Source organism: Anneissia japonica, unplaced genomic scaffold, assembly GCF_011630105.1.
Source record: "Anneissia japonica isolate Jap-2015-1 unplaced genomic scaffold, ASM1163010v1 scaffold1511_len2985839_cov193, whole genome shotgun sequence".
NCBI classification, from domain to species: Eukaryota; Metazoa; Echinodermata; class Crinoidea; order Comatulida; family Comatulidae; genus Anneissia; species Anneissia japonica.
The window spans coordinates 1,178,032-1,196,748 of record NW_022685291.1 but is presented as its reverse complement, the minus strand read 5'-3'; the positions used below and the strand labels follow the sequence as shown (position 1 = coordinate 1,196,748).

Sequence of the window (18,717 nt, the reverse complement as noted above, 5' to 3'; positions counted from 1 at the left end):
ATTGTATACACTGGGCCTACGGTTTATAGTCCTTATCCGAGAAGACTTGTTCTACCACCAGAACCATAGGCGAGCATGCCGTTCGAACCAGCGCCGATATTATGGCTATAGCTTGCGGCGCCCCTGCTAACCGCTCGGCCATTTGACTCACCTATATATATTTACTGTAATCAAAGAGTAGAGAACTGCAAGAGGTCTGATTGTTGGGGTTTCGTTGGAGCATAAACCTATTTCAAAAAGTACTACCACGAAACTAGATGGCGTCCTTCAAAAGCCGAGTTTGAAACTCGCCGAATTTTAATAGGCTCCCCATATATCATGTTAGTACTTTTTATTGTATGCATACAAAATGAGAACTGTCAGACCTCTTGCAATCCTATTCTTTTTGCTGTAGTTTATCATCCTTCGGTAAGATACATTTAAGCTGTTGGTCCCCATTGCCATGCTGGGAAATCCCTACACTTGCCAGAAAAGAGTAGGGATTCTCTCCGAGTGTGGTACAGACCATCACCATCATCACAACTCATTCATCTACTGTGAGCCAGAGGAAGTGAATACCAGTTAAATTCACTGAACAGTCTACCAAATATAAATATAAAGGTATTATTCTCATTTTCAGCAACTTGCAGAAAGTCTGACTGAGGCCTTTGGTGACAACTGGAAATTAAATCCAGAAGATGGTGCTTTTTATGGACCAAAAGTAAGTTTCCTCAATTTATTTTTATGATTTACTACATTTTGTTACATGTTTTGATCCATTAATAAATGGCAGTCCCTTAAGATTTTGATAAACCCACATTCATTCTTTAATCATTGTTAAAAAATTTAAAATCCTGAGCTCTGCAAATTAATAGTGTGATGCTAGACATGCCCACTTAATATTGAAAAATATTGTACAAATATTACCTTCCAAAAAGCCTATATGAGTAATTTTTGTTGATAATGTGTGTGCTCCCTGTAGTCATATTCAAATGCATGAATGACCATACCACATGTGTTCTCTATTGTAGATTGACATCACCATTCAAGATGCATTGAAGCGCTCACATCAGTGTGCTACCATTCAACTTGATTTCCAGCTGCCAATCAGATTCAACCTCAAGTTCTCCAGGTAAATTTGATACTAAAAAGAGTTGTTGCTGAGTGGGATAAGGTACTAGTCTATATCTGGGGATTGCTAGCACAATCCTCTGAATATAATGCAATGATTAAGATTATCCCTTCTCCCTCCCCCATTCTCACTCATGGGAAGATAAATCACACTGTTATAAGAGTTCTTACTGCATTTCATCATCCAAGATTATGTAAGTCAATTTAAATGTATAAAATTTAAATATTCAAATGCACTAGGTTTTCATGGCTTTTACTTTGGTCCATGGTGCATGCTGTAGTGATTCCTTCCAATTTCCCAATCTAGATACTGTACAACCTGTCTTGTAGAACATGATTCACAGTCTTTGTGAAGAAATAGATAATGAAAAATAATTAGTTGCAGATTTTCCTTGAAACTGGCAGCTGAGGTCTTGTTGTGGAGAGTGGAATAACAGCATATTACTTTGCATAACAAAATGTTTTATGTTGTCTGAAAGATTAGCTTTAATGGCACTCTCAATTGGATCCTATAATACCCAGTATCAATCAAAACAAGGATTTATATGTGTACCAGGATAGGCTCGCTCATCTCGCACTGCACGTCTCATTGGGATATTTGCTATCTTTAGGGGTCTTCACAAGCTCGCAGGACATCAGCCATGTCACAAACTGTGTACAGTGTGTATAAAGTAAGCAAAGAAAAGAAGCATGAAACAACTAAAATTTTGAAAACCTAATTATCCTCTCCTTTAAAATAGGCAATATATTTACTACTTACCTATATAAAACGAAAATATTTGCTCATAAATGCAAATATTTTGATTATTTTAAGACTTACCTTTGTTTGACACAGCAGAGATTTATCCCGTCACGTTTTTCTCAATATATAGAGCGCGTGCAGACCTTTGCATTAAGACACCAAAGGTCCCAGTCAGACGTGCAGTGCGAGATTAGCGAGCTTCCTATCCTGGTACAGAAAAGTCCTGGATCAAAATCTTCATTAATTGTATTTGTTATTTTGACATAATTATTTATATCATGCTAGTTTATTATATTATGCTAGTATCATCTTTTATTTTGCGCTAAACAGTAATGATGGCCTGGAAAAACGACCTGTAATCGTGCACCGTGCAATTCTGGGATCAGTTGAGCGAATGATAGCCATTCTTACAGAAAGTTATGGAGGCAAATGGTAAGTGCTTTTTCATAGTCAATTTAAAGTTTGTACTTGAAACCAGTATGAAATATTTAAACAGATTTTTTTTTTTTTGTAAATGTTAACCCTTAGTAATAGTTAATGTATATTATTTATTACCCGTGTTTATTTGAATAAATGCCCCACTTTGAAAAAAAAAAACACCAAAGAAATATGCATTACTAACACTTTTGTAATTTTATACATAACATATTTATTTGAATAAATGCACCGCTTTGAATAAGTGTAACTCCTCCTCAAGCCTAATTTGGAAGAACCGCGTCGTTTATTTTTTGCTCGATTAAAATCCCCCCCCCCCAAAATGACTATAAATGAATATAATGGAAGCAACACATTCCATTAATGTTCTACGCTAGTAGAATTACATTTTCTTTATGATCATGTAAAAACACATTTACACATTCTGACGGTAATTATGTGCTGTAGTTCCACATTTACAGTGAAATTAAGGGGCATTTGTTTGAATACATATATCTATTTTACACTAAAAAAAATAAACGTCTACCTCAAATAAACGCCTCCCTCGAATAGACACGCCCTCAAAACCCTTCTCAACAAGTGGGGCGTTTATTAGAATCAATTATATTTTTCTCTTATATTATGTTTGGGAGTAATTATTATATTTATGTTGTATGGAGTTTGAAGAACCTCTCTTAAAGTGGTTTAATTCACATTTGTGTATACTGTTAGCTTTCTGAAGGCATAGGTTCCTCTCAAAATGTATTTGTTTCTGTGTCCTCTAATATTAATTTTATATACTTCCTATAAATTCATGATGGTTGTAGCACCGTGTTTCTTTGATGTTTATTCTATATATATGTTATTATTGATGCAAAAGAAATGTTTTTCCTTCAAATTTGTTACAGTTCAGGATGCCTGTAATGCTTATTACCATGTGTATTGTTATTAAACATTCTCCCCTTAATGATGATCATACTCAACAAAATATTTCCTTTTATAGTTACAGCATAACACTAGTCTCTTTAATCATCAGTCAATTTATGTGTGTGAGCAGATTCCCTTTAACGAGTGATTAACCGATTTATGTGTCATCTGCCTTGATTATCTCAGATAACACACATTGTAAACCTTAATTACAGTCCACAGACATATATTAGTCACATTGATATCTTAATGCTTATTATCATCAGAAGAATATTTATACTTTTACCTCATGAATGTTAATTAGGTAATATTTCATTGGTCAGTTCCATATGGTAAGGGGTGCGGTAGTTCCTACTACTTCCCTGCACGTGCCAAATTTATGCGTATTTGGGGGAAAAAGTACTACTGAAAATCGACTACCGCAGTCATTCATACGTGAACTGTTTTACCATCACAGATTAAAGTGGTTAATGTAGACAGACAGTCTGCTGTTAAATATTTATGATGAGGTATAGTAAAGCAAATACAATATGATTTAATTTTGGTAGAGCAGTGACAACTACTGTACTTCACTTGTTGTTGGATGATTGGGACTGGAGTCAAAATTATCTGACACCTTCCCTGGGAAGCAGAATTCACTACATCACCCCAAACCATGTTGTATTTGTTTATTACAATACTCGAGAATGAATCCAGGATTTTGATTCTAGGGGCCCAAAGGGAAGCATAGATAATAATAATAATAATAATATCGATTTGAAATGTATTTAGTAAAAACCAGAATCCACAACAGGTATTATTATATTGTTATCATTTTTTTTAGGATAATAATATTTTTACTTATTATCGTTATTTTTTTTATTAACACAAGTATTGTATCACATACATTATATAATATATTTTACATGTTTTTAAAATCAAAACTAGGTATTTCATAAATACTGTTAATTTCAAAAATAATGTCCGTACAGTAAAATTTAAAAAAAAAAACTAATTATTTGAATAATTGAATTGTTCATTTAAATCATTTAAATAAATCAGTATCGTATTGCCACAGTTATTAGCCCTTGCGTAACTATCTGCGTATTGGTGACTATTCAGGGCAGGTCAGAAGTGGGCGACTAATGACATTTATGCAAGGAAAAATGTGGCAATATCTCCACTCATAATTAACAGAATGTATTGACACTAGAGAGGGTCCACGTGCCCATAATTGATGATGATATTGAGTTGATGAAGAGTAGATAATAGAGAAGTACGCAGAGGAAGAAAATTAAGACGAACTGATAACTGACGATTACATAAATGAAGAAGAAATGTCAAATTTTTGGATGACATGAAACTAAAGACTCAAGTGATGTCAATGTCTACTGTATTATCTAGGTTAGAATTATGTAAATTAGCTGTACAATTGTAAAAACATACTGTATTGTTTAATTGTGGCAAAGACAAGCCAAACCAGTCACTAGTCGCAAAAATTGATTTTTAGTTATTAATACCTGGGCAGTAAAATGAAAGCTATAAAATGGTAAAGGAATTATTTAAATCCGACATTTCCGTATGAAGTTATACAAGTATTTAAACAAAGAGCTGTTAAAAACAATATTTGAGAAATCAGCCTTTAAGGTTTATGATTTCGGGTATTTCTCAGGCAAAGATTATCACCAAATCGTTAAAAATTGTTGTTTTAACATTGAAGATGGGGAATATAACAGCATAAAATGATGTATAGATATATAAAGATTAGTTTAATGAAATAAAATAGATTTTAAAAATATTGACATTCCAGCATGTTTTGGTCATTATCTCTGAACACAACTTGCGCCGAGTGACTGTTTTGGCTTGTCTTTGCCACAATTTGTGTGCTATATGTTATATATATACCATATATTTGGTGGTATTTTCATAGTTAGCTAATTAAAGAGATTATAAATACTTGAGTTTATTTATTTCTGTTTACAGATTATGTATACCTTAAAAGCTATTTACTTCCAATGAGAGACAGAAAAAAACTGTGTAGTTTTCTCTATATATATATTGTTAAATGGACAAAAGCATCTATTGCAAAGGAAACAGTATGATTTCTGTGTCTGTTAAGGCATGTTTCTGCTTAATAACGCCAAAACATTGCTTTTTACATACGGTTAAACTCCTTCGGAACGTTTTTTTAGTAAAGAAAATGCAACAATTAAAAACATGGTAATGTAAGAATTGCTGAGTAGGCTAATGATTATCGTCGCAAATTAAGGTTGACCCTACTTTTGCCATGTGCATTAACCAGTTTACTATACTGCTTTGAAATAAACATCGCAAAAGTAAAAAAATAATTATGGTTAGCATGTTACTGATTGGCATTAGCCAATTTCATTTAATATTTGCATGTAAATTGGCAGTGACAGCACTTTTAATCTCCTGTGAAACGATGACTGCCTTTACTTCGCTTAATTTGAGTCACCAACCAGTCATGACTAACACGTTATTGTGTTGCACCTGAAAAGTATACCACAAAACATGTGCTTTCTGAATGCCAGTCCTATAACGATTCTGTGTTAGAACACACATTCCTAACCATGTTTATTTTTTGGCCCGCTTCTGCTGGGGAAAAAGCACATGTTTTTTTAATAGCCATTTAAAAACAGGTCCATATTATTTATTGATGAAAGTTTGTTTCTTTTGAAAGCTATTAACCTACTTAAGTATACAACAAGCAAGCAAAATTCATATACGGTATTAAAGTTTATTGCTCAATTTTATAGCTCAACGCAGTCAGTATTTACAAAAAGATGCTTTAATAGCTGATGATGTCATAGACCTAAAATATGATTTACTCTTACCGTGGTTCTTCAGTAATAGCAAAACCTGTGGCTTCTTCGGTGTATTTCTGCTGTAAAGCACATATTCGATATTGAGTAATGTTTGTTGAAATACCTGTAACTATACCAAATTGATTGGAAATGGAAATTGAGAGTTTTACCATAAATGGTTTGCTAATGCTCCAAAAGGTACTGGCCGCAAACATTTAAGTCTTTCTAGAAATGCTAGGCCTAGGCCTCTGTATACCTACGGCCTGTTTACATTAGGTATGCACGAGAATTTCCGACCTGCAAACTGCGATTTTGACACGTAATAATTTCTGGGCTAGCTAAGGTTTACGAAGCATCACCTAAATTCTAAAGCAAACAAAGCACATTGAACGCTAGAATAGGTAAATAAACACCATCATGAACAATCATAATGCTTTTCCTTGCCAGTTATCTCTCACGTTAAAGGTGGGCGGTTTTTTTCGCGACCATTACATTACGTTTTCCTATACTTTAAAACTGATTGCACTGTAAATTCTCCATAGTAATACCCACTATATGTCATGTTACCGGCTGTAAACAAACCTCGCAGAATGTGTCTATTAGAAGGGAAATGTTCAATGCAAGTGTATATAAAAGTGAGCTGAGCTATTCATTTAAAATATATACCAGGTTTATGGTCTAGGAGGCACTGGTACTTACATTGGTAAATAATACTGTAGCCTAGTATCTGTCTTAAGGTTAGTTTCTTTAAAGAGTATTAGATAATTTTTGTTGCATTTGCATTTAATTTACATGAACCAGTCGTTTATCTTATCACTTAATATAAAATGGTGTGGACTTATTGTGATGAATGGTTCAAAGTGACGATGTAATTATACTAACAAGTATACAGTATTTTAAAAGTACACTTTATTAAAATATTTTAAAAGAATTTAATGAATGCTTTCAATGAATCAAATACTGCCCAATTCACCGTCAGAAGGACCCCACTGGAAACAAATCTTTGACAGTGGGTTTTCCTTTGTGTGATTGGCACCAAAAATACTCCATACAGAACTGCTTGCATTGATAAAACAGGGGTGGATGAGGTAAAAAAAAAGAAAAAAAGAAAGAAAAAGAAAAAAATTATAGCCCACAACGCCTCAAATGTTATTTTCGGGCGTCTAGAACACAAAAATTTTGCGGATGCATGCCCCCGGACCCCCTAGAAACATTGTTGTCTCGATCGGCCCAAATTTCGGCCCCCCCTTTTGGACATCTCTGGATCCGCCCCTGGATAAAATTACAATAATCGGTATGATTTCGCAGGAATAATTTTGAGTGAAGGACTTAAATCCTGGCCTCTATAATTTCATGGAAGTTTAATATACAGTCGTTAAATATTGTGTTGCTTGTTTACTGTTAAATATCAGCTTTAAAATGCATATAAGATTTAAAGCATTTTGTGTTTTGTTACATACTTCAGTGTTCTTGAAATGAGTAAATATCTACAACTTGTTTAGTAATAGATTAGAAAAACTTAGGTTTTTGTACAGCAATTTTATTATAATGGAACAAATCATGGGTACATGCAATTTTTGTTTACTTCATATCATATGTGTGTAGTTGTTCTCATACTAATAGTATTTCCTACCTTCACTCTACTGACATAGCAATTAGAATATGTAATTATCCATCATGTCAAAAAAAAACTTTACAGTACTAAAAATAATATGAATAAAGCAGCATCATCTTGTTTTATAATCAGGAATGAATTGCATTACAATTTTATTTTATCCACTATTTACTGGGATAGATATCTGAATACAAAAAGTGCATTTACCCATTTTTTTACATATGAATAAATGGCACAAATAATTTTATGATGAGAAGAATTCAGATCAAGTTTACACAATTTGAAATAGTACATAATATGGTATACAACCCATGTCGTTAATAATCTGTTTTTGTCATGAAATTATATGATGAAATGAAATTGTACTTTCTTGTACTTTATAACATAGAATGAATGAATGTTACTCTGAACTCCGAATAAAGAGAGTGAGGCCATGATTCAATGTTTCGAATGAAGATGACCCAATAATGGTCAAAACGTTGAATCATGGCGTCCCTTTCTTTATTTGGAGTAACGTTCGTTATATGTGGCAAAGACAAGCCAAACCAGTCACTCGTCGCAAAACTTGATGTTGAGTTATTAATACAGTGTTAGAGAGTAAAATAATAGCTATAAAATGGTAAAAAAATCATTCAAATTGGACATTTCCTTATGAAGTTACAAGCATTTAATCACACAGCTGTTTAAAGAACAATATATGAAAAATCAGCCTTTAAAAGTTTATGATTTCAGGCATTTCTCATGCAGAAACTATCTTTAAATCCTTAAAAAGTGTTGTTTTAACATTGAAAATGGGGAAAATAACAGCATACAGTAGAATGATGTATAGCTATATAAGGTTAGTTTAGTGCAATAAAATAGATTTTTTTTAATTTGACATTCCAGCATGTTTTGGCCATTTTCTCTGTAACACAATTTGCGACGAGTGACTGGTTTGGCTTGTCTTTGCCACATATGTTATTTAAACATAATCATCAGTGTATTTTCAGGGATGTAGTTATGGTGAGCGGGGCCACCCAGCCTTAATGTTTTTCCCCAGTCTAAAGCTAATTTCATGGCCTTATACCCACTTTTCTATCTTTAAAATCCACACTTCTTATTTAGGGTTTACCTATGTTATCATCCACCCACCCTTCAAATGTCTTTCACCCACCCTTAATTTTCTACAGCTACAACCCTGGCATCTGTTGGTTTTTGTACTTTATGTTGTGATGAACTTTTAGACATATCATTTTATAGCATTTGCTTTAAGATATGTTGAGCTAAAAATGTTGACAATTGATTTCAATGAATCTCCTTTTATATTTACTGTAAGTTATTAACTGTTATAATATAAGCTAAAAAACTGAAAAATCCAATTCCATATTTGAATAAATTTTACTTAATTTGTATGTCTACTGTAAATTATAAGCTAAATTGCATATCTTTGCTGGGAATTAATTCAAAGGTTTCAACATCTGTAAAACAGTGACACCTAAAGATGTTTTGGTCTGTCTCATGCTTAGAAGTTGATAACAATTTGTCAGGGGTTCATGCTTTCTGGGAGAAAAAACCCACATTGGTGCCACCACTATCCTTGCAAGGGTGACACCAGATAAGAGCCCAACGGGGAGAAAAACCACAATTTGACGGGGGAAAAAATATTTTTAAAATAATGTATAATTTTTTTAAATAATTTTTTACATATTAGACTAAAATCAATTAAATAAGCTGAAACCCCTAAATTGTCATAGTTTTCGGGAGTTTCACCCCCCTGGACAATTTCCAAAAGATTATGAATGATGCCCCCTTTGCTCTTGTCATGGACATGCCTCTCTCCGGGTCATTGGAACCCCCAGTTGGTCAAATCTTGGTGCCACCCCTGTATCCTTAAGCAATAAACTGTAATCTGTGGTATACATTTTTCATCATTCTGCAGTTAATTGTGCTGAGTAGGATGTAAATTCTCTGTAATACGTGTACATGTAGATGTCTCAGCGCTTAATTTACAGCATCCTGGCTAATGGTCCCAGGAAGCAGCAGAGTTTGCACGTGATGAAATCCTATTTATGCATCCAACGTCCGATATGGGGTAATAATACGTGCAGTGATCTACATTAATTACCTATTTAAAGCACATATATTCTCTCATGGCATTATATGCTATCATAAAATTTGCCATATCATCATCATTATCATCATCATCATCAGTATTACTACTACTATTGTTAATTGCTGTTTTTATTAATATGCAATATCGTTTTAATCATCGTTAGTAGTATAGCTACATAAGTACAAAGATAAATCTGTAAAATCTATGAGATTATTAATACATAATTACAAAAGTGTTAGTACTGTTTATTTCCTTGTTTATATTGGTGGTTGTTTTAATAGTGAAGCACTCTACATAAAAATGCTGTTGGTGTAAAATGTGTTTGTAAAGAATGATATAAATGATCAAAATAATAATAATGAATATTATTATTATTATTATTATTATCATTATTGTTATTGTTGTTATTATTATTATTACTATTATCATTAATGTCATTATTATTGTTGCTGTTGTTGTTGCTGCTTACAGAAGAAAGAATGTTAATATATAGATGATCAAAATAATAATAATGAATATTATTATTATTAATATTATTATTATTATTATTATTATCATTATTGTTATTGTTGTTATTATTATTATTACTATTATTATTATCATTAATGTCATTATTATTGTTGCTGTTGTTGTTGCCGCTTACAGAAGAAAGAATGTTAATATATAGATGATCAAAATAATAATAATGAATATTGTTATTATTAATATTATTATTATTATTATTATTATTATTGTTATTGTTGTTATTACAGAAGAAAGAATGTTAATATGTCAGACATGAAATTGGCTTAAATCTAGACCATTCATTTGGAAAGTATGAGTATTAACATCCAAGATAAAGATTTATTTATAGATTCTCTAATTATCATCTATTCATACATTATATTGCTTTCTTGGGCCCAATTAACAATAATGTAAGTCAAAGTAAAAACTAGTCATCAGTTTTTTTGTATATTAATGAATCAAAATGAAGGTAGGAACTTGATCATACAGTTTCTTCTGTATCTCTGTTCATTATTGAAATTATTCAAAAATTGGGGAATCGTAGTTGCTAGTTGAATTGATTAAATTGACATGATTGATTGATTGATATGTTTGATATATATTTTTAATTGCCATTATAAGACATTAAAATAAGTATTAACAAGTTCAAAATATTCAAGGAATTTAAAAATACAATGAAAACATTTCACTTTAAATCATAATTATGAAATACCATGAAAACAAAAATATAACCTTTTAAGCCTAGATGGGGCTTGTTTACAGGAAGGATCCTTAGAGGAAAAGGGGAAGGAATGTAGATAAAACTCACATGAGGCGAGACTTTTTTTTTATATATATATTGTTTAGTGAACCTGCCCACCGCCAATAATGGTGAATTTGAATAAAAATAAAATTTTATTTTTGGCCAGCTAGCACACCCGCCACTAAGAAAGATTATACATTTCATGAAAAAAAAAAAAAAATATTTATTTTTATCATGCCCTCTGCTCTCCTGAAATCTCCAAAAATATTAAGATGTGTATTTCTACCTTAATTATAAATTTAAAGCATTTATCAATCTCATTACTACACTGTTTAATTCATTATTAACATTTTATTTTTATTTTCTCCTGGATGGATTTGACAAAATCATTTTACAAAATGAGAAAACAAAATCTTTTTTTTTTTTTCGCCCTTCTCTGACAGTGACAAATCTTTAAAAAATTAAGTTCAGGAAACAAAGTATAAAAAAAAGACTCGCATAAAAAGACCATAAACACAATCTAATGATGGTTCTTGAGCATTATTTTGAATATGAATATTGACCTTGATCCAAATGACGTGCAGTTAAGAAATAGGATTCTACATTATTATTATAAGGAAATGTGAATTACACATTCCAGTACTGAACACATTGTAGGAAACATTCCGGAACTCAGGGAATTCATTCCATTTCTGCATAATCAGTTTATGTAATGTAATTTTTTTGAGAGCCTTCCTTGTCTGCATTATTTCTTACTCTTTAAAGCCCATATTTTGTCTAGTCTCTTTTCAAGACAGCTTTCGGTGATGCTAATTGGTCGGTCGAATCGGGGAGCCCTCCTGATTGCTTCGGGGACTACTACACAGTACAGTGATTGCACAGAAAACACTGTAGCGAGAGTGTAGCGATTTTATGGAAACCAGGCTTAAATGTCAGTCAATTAGAATGTAGAAATGATATACCTGATTGTTGTGTGTGTAATCATCAGATACAGTATTGGTTGTATTTTTCTTAATACAAAAGTATTAACATCCAAGTTTGAAATATAATAGGTACTAAAATCGCAACTTGCCTCCTTGTTCATGCAGAATAATTTATCATTTTTAAAGATAACAATCAATACAATTTTTAAGATCTCCTTTTTTTCTATATTGTTTCTATAGAAAACACTTTAGTCCTGATTTTGGTCCTGAGGTATAGATTTACATGTATACATTTTAATTTTGTTATTGTTTCATAACGAAGGCCATGATGAGAATAATATTGTCTTTCTTATTATTAAATTAATTTTATATTTGCCTACTATTATGTTTTCTCTCATATTCAGTAATATTGTTCTTGAATTATATATAGAAATTAGACTTTAGACCTTAAACATGACAACCTTGGCTGGAACCATTGTGTCTGTTTATTCCTTAGCTTTAGTTATTTAAAACTTGCATTGGTTACTATATTTCTATGCAAACAATACAAGATCATTATTAACATGTATGAAAATAAGAAAGTATAATACATACTCCAATTATTGAAATACACGCCATCGTGTTGGGATTCGATACTTGGAGTATGTATTATACTTTCTTATCCGAGATTAATCAGTGGACCTTTCAGTTTATGTATAAAAAAATAGTGGAAATTGTAAATTGATTTATTATCTTGTCTGTATTTGTAGTATTGAATGAGTTTGGTGATATAGATTTTAAATTACAATGTATTACCGTCTGTATTAGTGTTATTGTACAACTGCAGTGAGGTAGATTGTAAATTGTAATGTATTAAATATTAACTAGGTAACTTATTATCATATGAATCCAGTGATTTAGATTGTAAACTGTAATGTATTACAGTTAACTATCAGTGGCTACACTTGTTTGCAAATGATTGATCTTCTTTTCTACATGAATAGCTAATTTTTCTTTCTTTTTTCTTTGGAAAGTAAATATTTAAAGGGAGATTAATGCAAAATATATAAATCTTATGTTTGCTAAGTATAAATTAATCATTGTCAGATCCAAAATAAACTTTTTAAATTTCAGTCTTGATAAAACAAACCAAAAATACTTGTTGTTTTGCCAAAGAACAGTGTCATTTAGAAATCACAGTCAGTCTGTCAATATGGTTTTTTTTTTTTTATTAACTATTGGCTTAGCAGTAATTCTAGTTGCTAAGTGTCAACCATCACTCTATCCCATGAATTTTGATTGATGAAATTGTAACCACAGAGCTGTAATTCAAGTTCGGGTATCAAATGTATTATTCAAAGTTTGAAAATTGATCTTTTTAAAGACTGGGGCAGATGCGGGGGTGCAGACCCTTTCCCTCCCCACCCCACCTTGAATTGTAATTTGAAAAACAATTTTATTATATTGTTGATATAATATTTTTATCATTATGAACATAGTACTGGTAAGATTTTTAAAGTATGAGAGTGCAATTTCCGGGCACTTAGAGGTCCGTTTTCTCAACTCAACTCACCCCCAACCATGCTGGAGCTGAGGTAGTGTGGATTGTCACGCACCCCCTACCGCCAAATCCTGCGTCCGCCCCAGAAACATACACTTATTTAAAACTCCTTTGGCAAAAAGAAGGGAGGGGAAAGCTATGTTTTCAGCTTAATTTTTTTAGCCCACTAAGGCACTTTTCTTGTGGTGTTGCTCAAACTCTTGTATTCAAATGTTTGTTAATAAAAAAAATAGTATACAGAAATGAGATATATAGTACCGGAAGATTATTGATGAAATTGTAACCACAGAGCTGTAATTCAAGTTCGGGTATCAAATGTATTATTCAAAGTTTGAAAATTGATCTTTTTAAAGACTGGGGCAGATGCGGGGGTGCAGACCCAGAAACATACACTTATTTAAAACTCCTTTGGCAAAAAGAAGGGAGGGGAAAGCTATGTTTTCAGCTTAATTTTTTTAGCCCACTAAGGCACTTTCCTTGTGGTGTTGCTCAAACTCTTGTATTCAAATGTCTGTTAATAAAAAAAATAGTATACAGAAATGAGATATAGTACCGGAAGATTATTGGTGCATTGGGTAGGTAACAGTGTTTATGTTGGCTTGTGGTAACCAGATCTTGTTTAGTCTGACAAAATGTACTACGAACTGTATGTGTCTCTAGCATAATTACTATCTGCATTCATTTAATTGTAGGCCTTTCTGGATCTCACCGCGCCAAGCAATGGTAATCCCTGTGAATCCAGCACTTAATGATTATGCCGTGCAGGTCAAGGAAGAAATCTATGATGCTGGATTCTGTTGCGAAGTTGACATTGATGTTGGGGACACCATGAACAAAAAGATTCGGAATGCCCAGCTTGCCCAATTTAACTTCATTCTTGGTAATTTTTTTTTTTTGTAATGTAACACATTAAAACCATGTATAGTAATATCTAAGACACCAGTCACCTGAATGACACATTGTGAAGCACATAGTCTTTGGCATGATGCACTATATAAGACGCACATGATATTATTATGATCAAGATCATAATGATCGTTATCATCATTATTGTCGTCATCAACATCATCAATATCATCATCAACATTATCATAATCATTTTCATTATTGTCATCATCAACATTATTATCATTATCTACATCTTCAGCATCATTACCATTATCATAATCGTTATTCTAGGACAGATCACAAGATGATTCTATCATTGGCCAAATCAGAGTCAGCTCCTTAATAAAGAAAATTTACATAGAATGAAAGACAATTAAAAATGAGAATTGAGTAGCATTTGAATGTTTATCCTTTTGTGGCAGTCTCACCAGCTATATCATAATTTATTCTAAGCCCACATGCATGCTTACTAGTAAATTCTTTGGCACGGTAATGGTAATTGTCTTCCATTTCTAAGTGCACATTACAAGTCCCTGCGCTTGCTGGACTAAGTGTTAAAGACAAAGAAAAACAAACCGCAAAAATATAGATATAATTGATTGAAGCCAGCAATTCTACATGCTGTGTAGCGAGGTGAATTGTGGAATTTAATAAACAATAGAAACTTGTAAGAGGGCTTTTTGAATTATTATTATTACTATTATTATTATTATTATTATTGTTGTTGTTGTTGTTGTTGTTGTTGTTGTTGTTGTTGTTGTTATTATTATTAAAGAAAATTATTAGTTAGTAGCAAGGTGAATTGTGGATTTTAATAAACAATAGAAACTTGTAAGAGGGCTTTTTGAATTATTATTATTATTATCATTATTATTATTATTATTATTATTATTATTATTATTATTATTGTTATTATTATTATTGTTATTATTATTATTATTATTTTGGCCAACAAAATGGGTGGAGGGAGAAATATTTTGGCACCAACCAAAAAAGTAGTTTGGTATAAATCCCCCTAAAAATCTAAGCTTCATTAAAACTCTATAAATTGTTCATCCAAATGCATGGAAAATTGTTTTATTTGTGAATATGCACAATATCGTCATGGCGAGGAGCTACAGCCTATCCTGGCATGGTGGCGCTCTTGCACAATCTGGCAGCCATTTTGTAGCAGATCGGATGCAAATGCTCAATTTATTTTTTTGCTTTTTTTCATGTAGCATTCTATTATAAATCTGTGAGCTTTGATTGGCCAGTATACAATGTGTGAGCACATTGAGCACATTATCCAGTTATCTTGATTAATTATGCAATAAGGTGTTGATTGCAATATATCTCATGACCTCTGACCTCGATAATCATATTAGAGAATTGCATAAACAGCATTCCCATTAGATGAAGATTTTGTTGATTATGTATCTTTCAGCAGAGTGACCTCATGATGTATTTGAGGTCTGTTGTTCAAATCCAGAAATAATTTACATATTTATTACCATTCCCAAGGAATGCTCAATAGGGAAGCGGTTATTATTTATTCTCATCAAACAGCCAGTGTTACAGGATGCAAGCGACGCTTTATTAACCAAGTCTTGATATGAGCTTTACCGAGTGGATTTGTAATTAGTTGTGAAAATAAAAATTGTGTAATTTGGAGGATTTGAAAAAAGCAAACAAACAAGAATTTTAACTGTATACAAAAAGTGGGGTGCACTGCTGCAACTTAAATTTAACCCCCTAGTGTAAACACAAGAACAGTGATATATTTTTACCAGGTGCTAATTGTCGGAAATGATCTCAATATATATATATATATAATATATATATATATATATTAATTATTTAATAGAATTGTTTAACCTGTACTTCAATCAGTAGCAATATATGTGTCCATAAACATGTTTTTTAAACATTTATATATTTATTTGGATTTTAGTTGTTGGCGAAAAGGAAGCAACGAACAAAACAGTGAATGTTCGAACCAGGGACAACAAGGTTCATGGAGAGCGTGCTATTGCCGATGTCATTAAGAGGTTTGCTTTCTTGAAAAAGGAGAAACTACTAAAAAGTGAAGATGATTTCTAATTTGAACCAACTCGATAAACCAGATTAGTTAACACCTGGCTGTGATTTATGTCAGATTTAATGTCCATATCTTTCACCATATATTATTTATATATTGCGAGGGGTGAGAAATTACTAAATGCTGAAGGATGATTTCTGAGTGAATCAGCCCATCTCATAATAAATATTGATGATGCTTTTCCATGAGAGACACAATTTTTATATCCATATTTTACCAGGCACCATTCCATGTTAGGTATTAGGAATAGTCCTTTTACTGTTTCTATTTTCTTCTGCAAATTTCATCTGAATCTCAATCCTGTTATAATCGTGATGGAAGTCTACTGGATGAATTCCTTTGGTTGTGACTAAAAGTTCGAATTTACTATGAGACTGGTGACCCCATGTCTTCTTTAATACCATAATAATTCCAGCATATTTGCAGACACATTAATGTAAAATGTATCATTCGTCTACTTTACTGATTTGGTATAACATTAAATCTTACCTACCAAGGTCAGTGTTATTATGGAACTGTTTTTAGATACCCAAATATCCAGGGAGGCAAGACTTTTTTCAGTCAGTAACATCAATGGTAAAAAAAATGCAAACAACAATTCAAACAAAATGTTTTATTGTTTAATTTGAGTCATTGGTGATTAACCCTACTATCACTACCTGTGTATAATCTTGGCAGGCTTCCTAAAGAAAATATTTAACAACATGGCATATTTTTTATATTTTTGTGCAGTTATGTTGTTTTGCCTTGGAACGGCCTGATATTTGTAGAGAAAAATGTAACATAAAATTCAACGGATTTAATCACTAGTTAATGGTTTCTTGAACAATGCAGGATAGATTTCATTCCTACTGGATGGATTCCTATCAAGATAAATTTATCCATATTGCCTTTTACAGGCTGCTGTATTTCAAGAACAATGTAACATGAGTTTAAGAATAGAAATACATAAATTCATCTGTAAACTACAATTATATGTAATACAGTAAGTGTTTTGATTCATTTTAATGTTGTGAGTAAGCAATCCTGGCCATCTGTTATGCTAATAGATTTCCATCAGAATATTCTCAGAAATATCCTAGACAATTGTCTCTGATAAAATGCGTTAGTAGTTGTAAACTCCTTTGTTAATGTTTCTCATTCTCATTGGCTGATTCATGGTGTGATGGGTTTCCCACTTGCCCAGGCCCCCTAACTTTAAAAAAATTTATTTACAAAAATTGAAAAAAAAGAAAATTAGATTGTAATTTAAGTCTTTGAGTGCCATTTCTGGCCATCTAGAGGCGCCACAATAAAAATTATGTTTGTGTACTCTCTAGGTGTGAACGTTCCTCCCTGGGACCCCTTCTATTCCAAATTCCTGGATCTGCCACTGATTCTTACGTAGTCACATGGTAGTCTCATATTTCTGTACATTATAATGGACAGTGACATCACAGCCAATCACAAATGGATGTTTACATTTTTAACAAGTGTATAATTATTCAGACTCACCTAAATTGCCTTGAACTAGCAGTCTAAACTACAGGTGGTAAATGTCTGTTATACTTATCCTTAGATTAATCAAACATTTTTATTGTTATCAGTGTACTTAATTTTTTTCCTTTCAACAATTTGACTAAAGGCATTAGAATATGTTTGTAGTATTTTCTATTATGTTTTTGAATTTTGGGCTTAGGCAGAGATAACATTTTAGTTTATGTCAAACAACATAAAAGTAGTTTGAAAATAATATATAGAATTTTTTTTTATATATTAATTTCATATAAAAATGTGTTTTTCTTGGTACATTATAGTACTATGAATTTATTTTTTTTTTCCTCATAAAATTATAATTTTGGTTTTTATTATTGTTATTTATTATTTTCTGAATATGTTGTTGGTTTTCAAATATAAATTAATTAGCTACTTTTCGTTTTATTTTTAAATTTCAATATCAACTCAAGATCCGCTATAATTTTAGAAATCCAGTACATTATGTCAAGACTATTCAAGACATTAACAAACATTTTGGTGTTGCCTTTGTTAGTGATTTATTAATTATTCATATTTTCCTTTATTTATGGTTAGATATATTATACTTGATTGTTATCCTCATCATTTATGTACTGCATTGGCTGCTCCGTCATGTTACACGTTTATGCTCAATTTAATTGGCGTATTTATAAAGGATATATTATCAGTCGGATCCGTTTTAAATATACACCTTTCATTAAATACAGTCAGTCGTGCAAGATAAGCACAGGATAAATCCGGTTTGATTTACAATCCTTTTATTTCTTTGGTTTTAACGGTTGAAAGTCCCGTTACATGTAGATATATTGGCGAACTGCTTG

At 31.9% G+C, this 18,717-nt stretch overlaps 1 protein-coding gene across 6 annotated transcripts in view; it reads left to right on the top strand.

The window, feature by feature from the left end:
* LOC117110261 (threonine--tRNA ligase 1, cytoplasmic-like) overlaps positions 1-17,612 on the top strand; it is a 35,372-nt gene extending 17,760 nt beyond the window's left edge. For all 6 annotated transcript variants that reach the window (XM_033252932.1, XM_033252924.1, XM_033252907.1 and 3 more), the window contains 5 exons: positions 620-700; positions 1,011-1,111; positions 2,183-2,284; positions 14,106-14,293; positions 16,235-17,612. In XM_033252932.1, the coding sequence (XP_033108823.1) occupies positions 620-700; positions 1,011-1,111; positions 2,183-2,284; positions 14,106-14,293; positions 16,235-16,383 (621 nt within the window). In that variant the 3' untranslated portion in view covers positions 16,384-17,612. The remainder of the gene's footprint in view (positions 1-619; positions 701-1,010; positions 1,112-2,182; positions 2,285-14,105; positions 14,294-16,234) is intronic.
* The last annotated feature ends 1,105 nt before the right edge of the window (positions 17,613-18,717 follow it).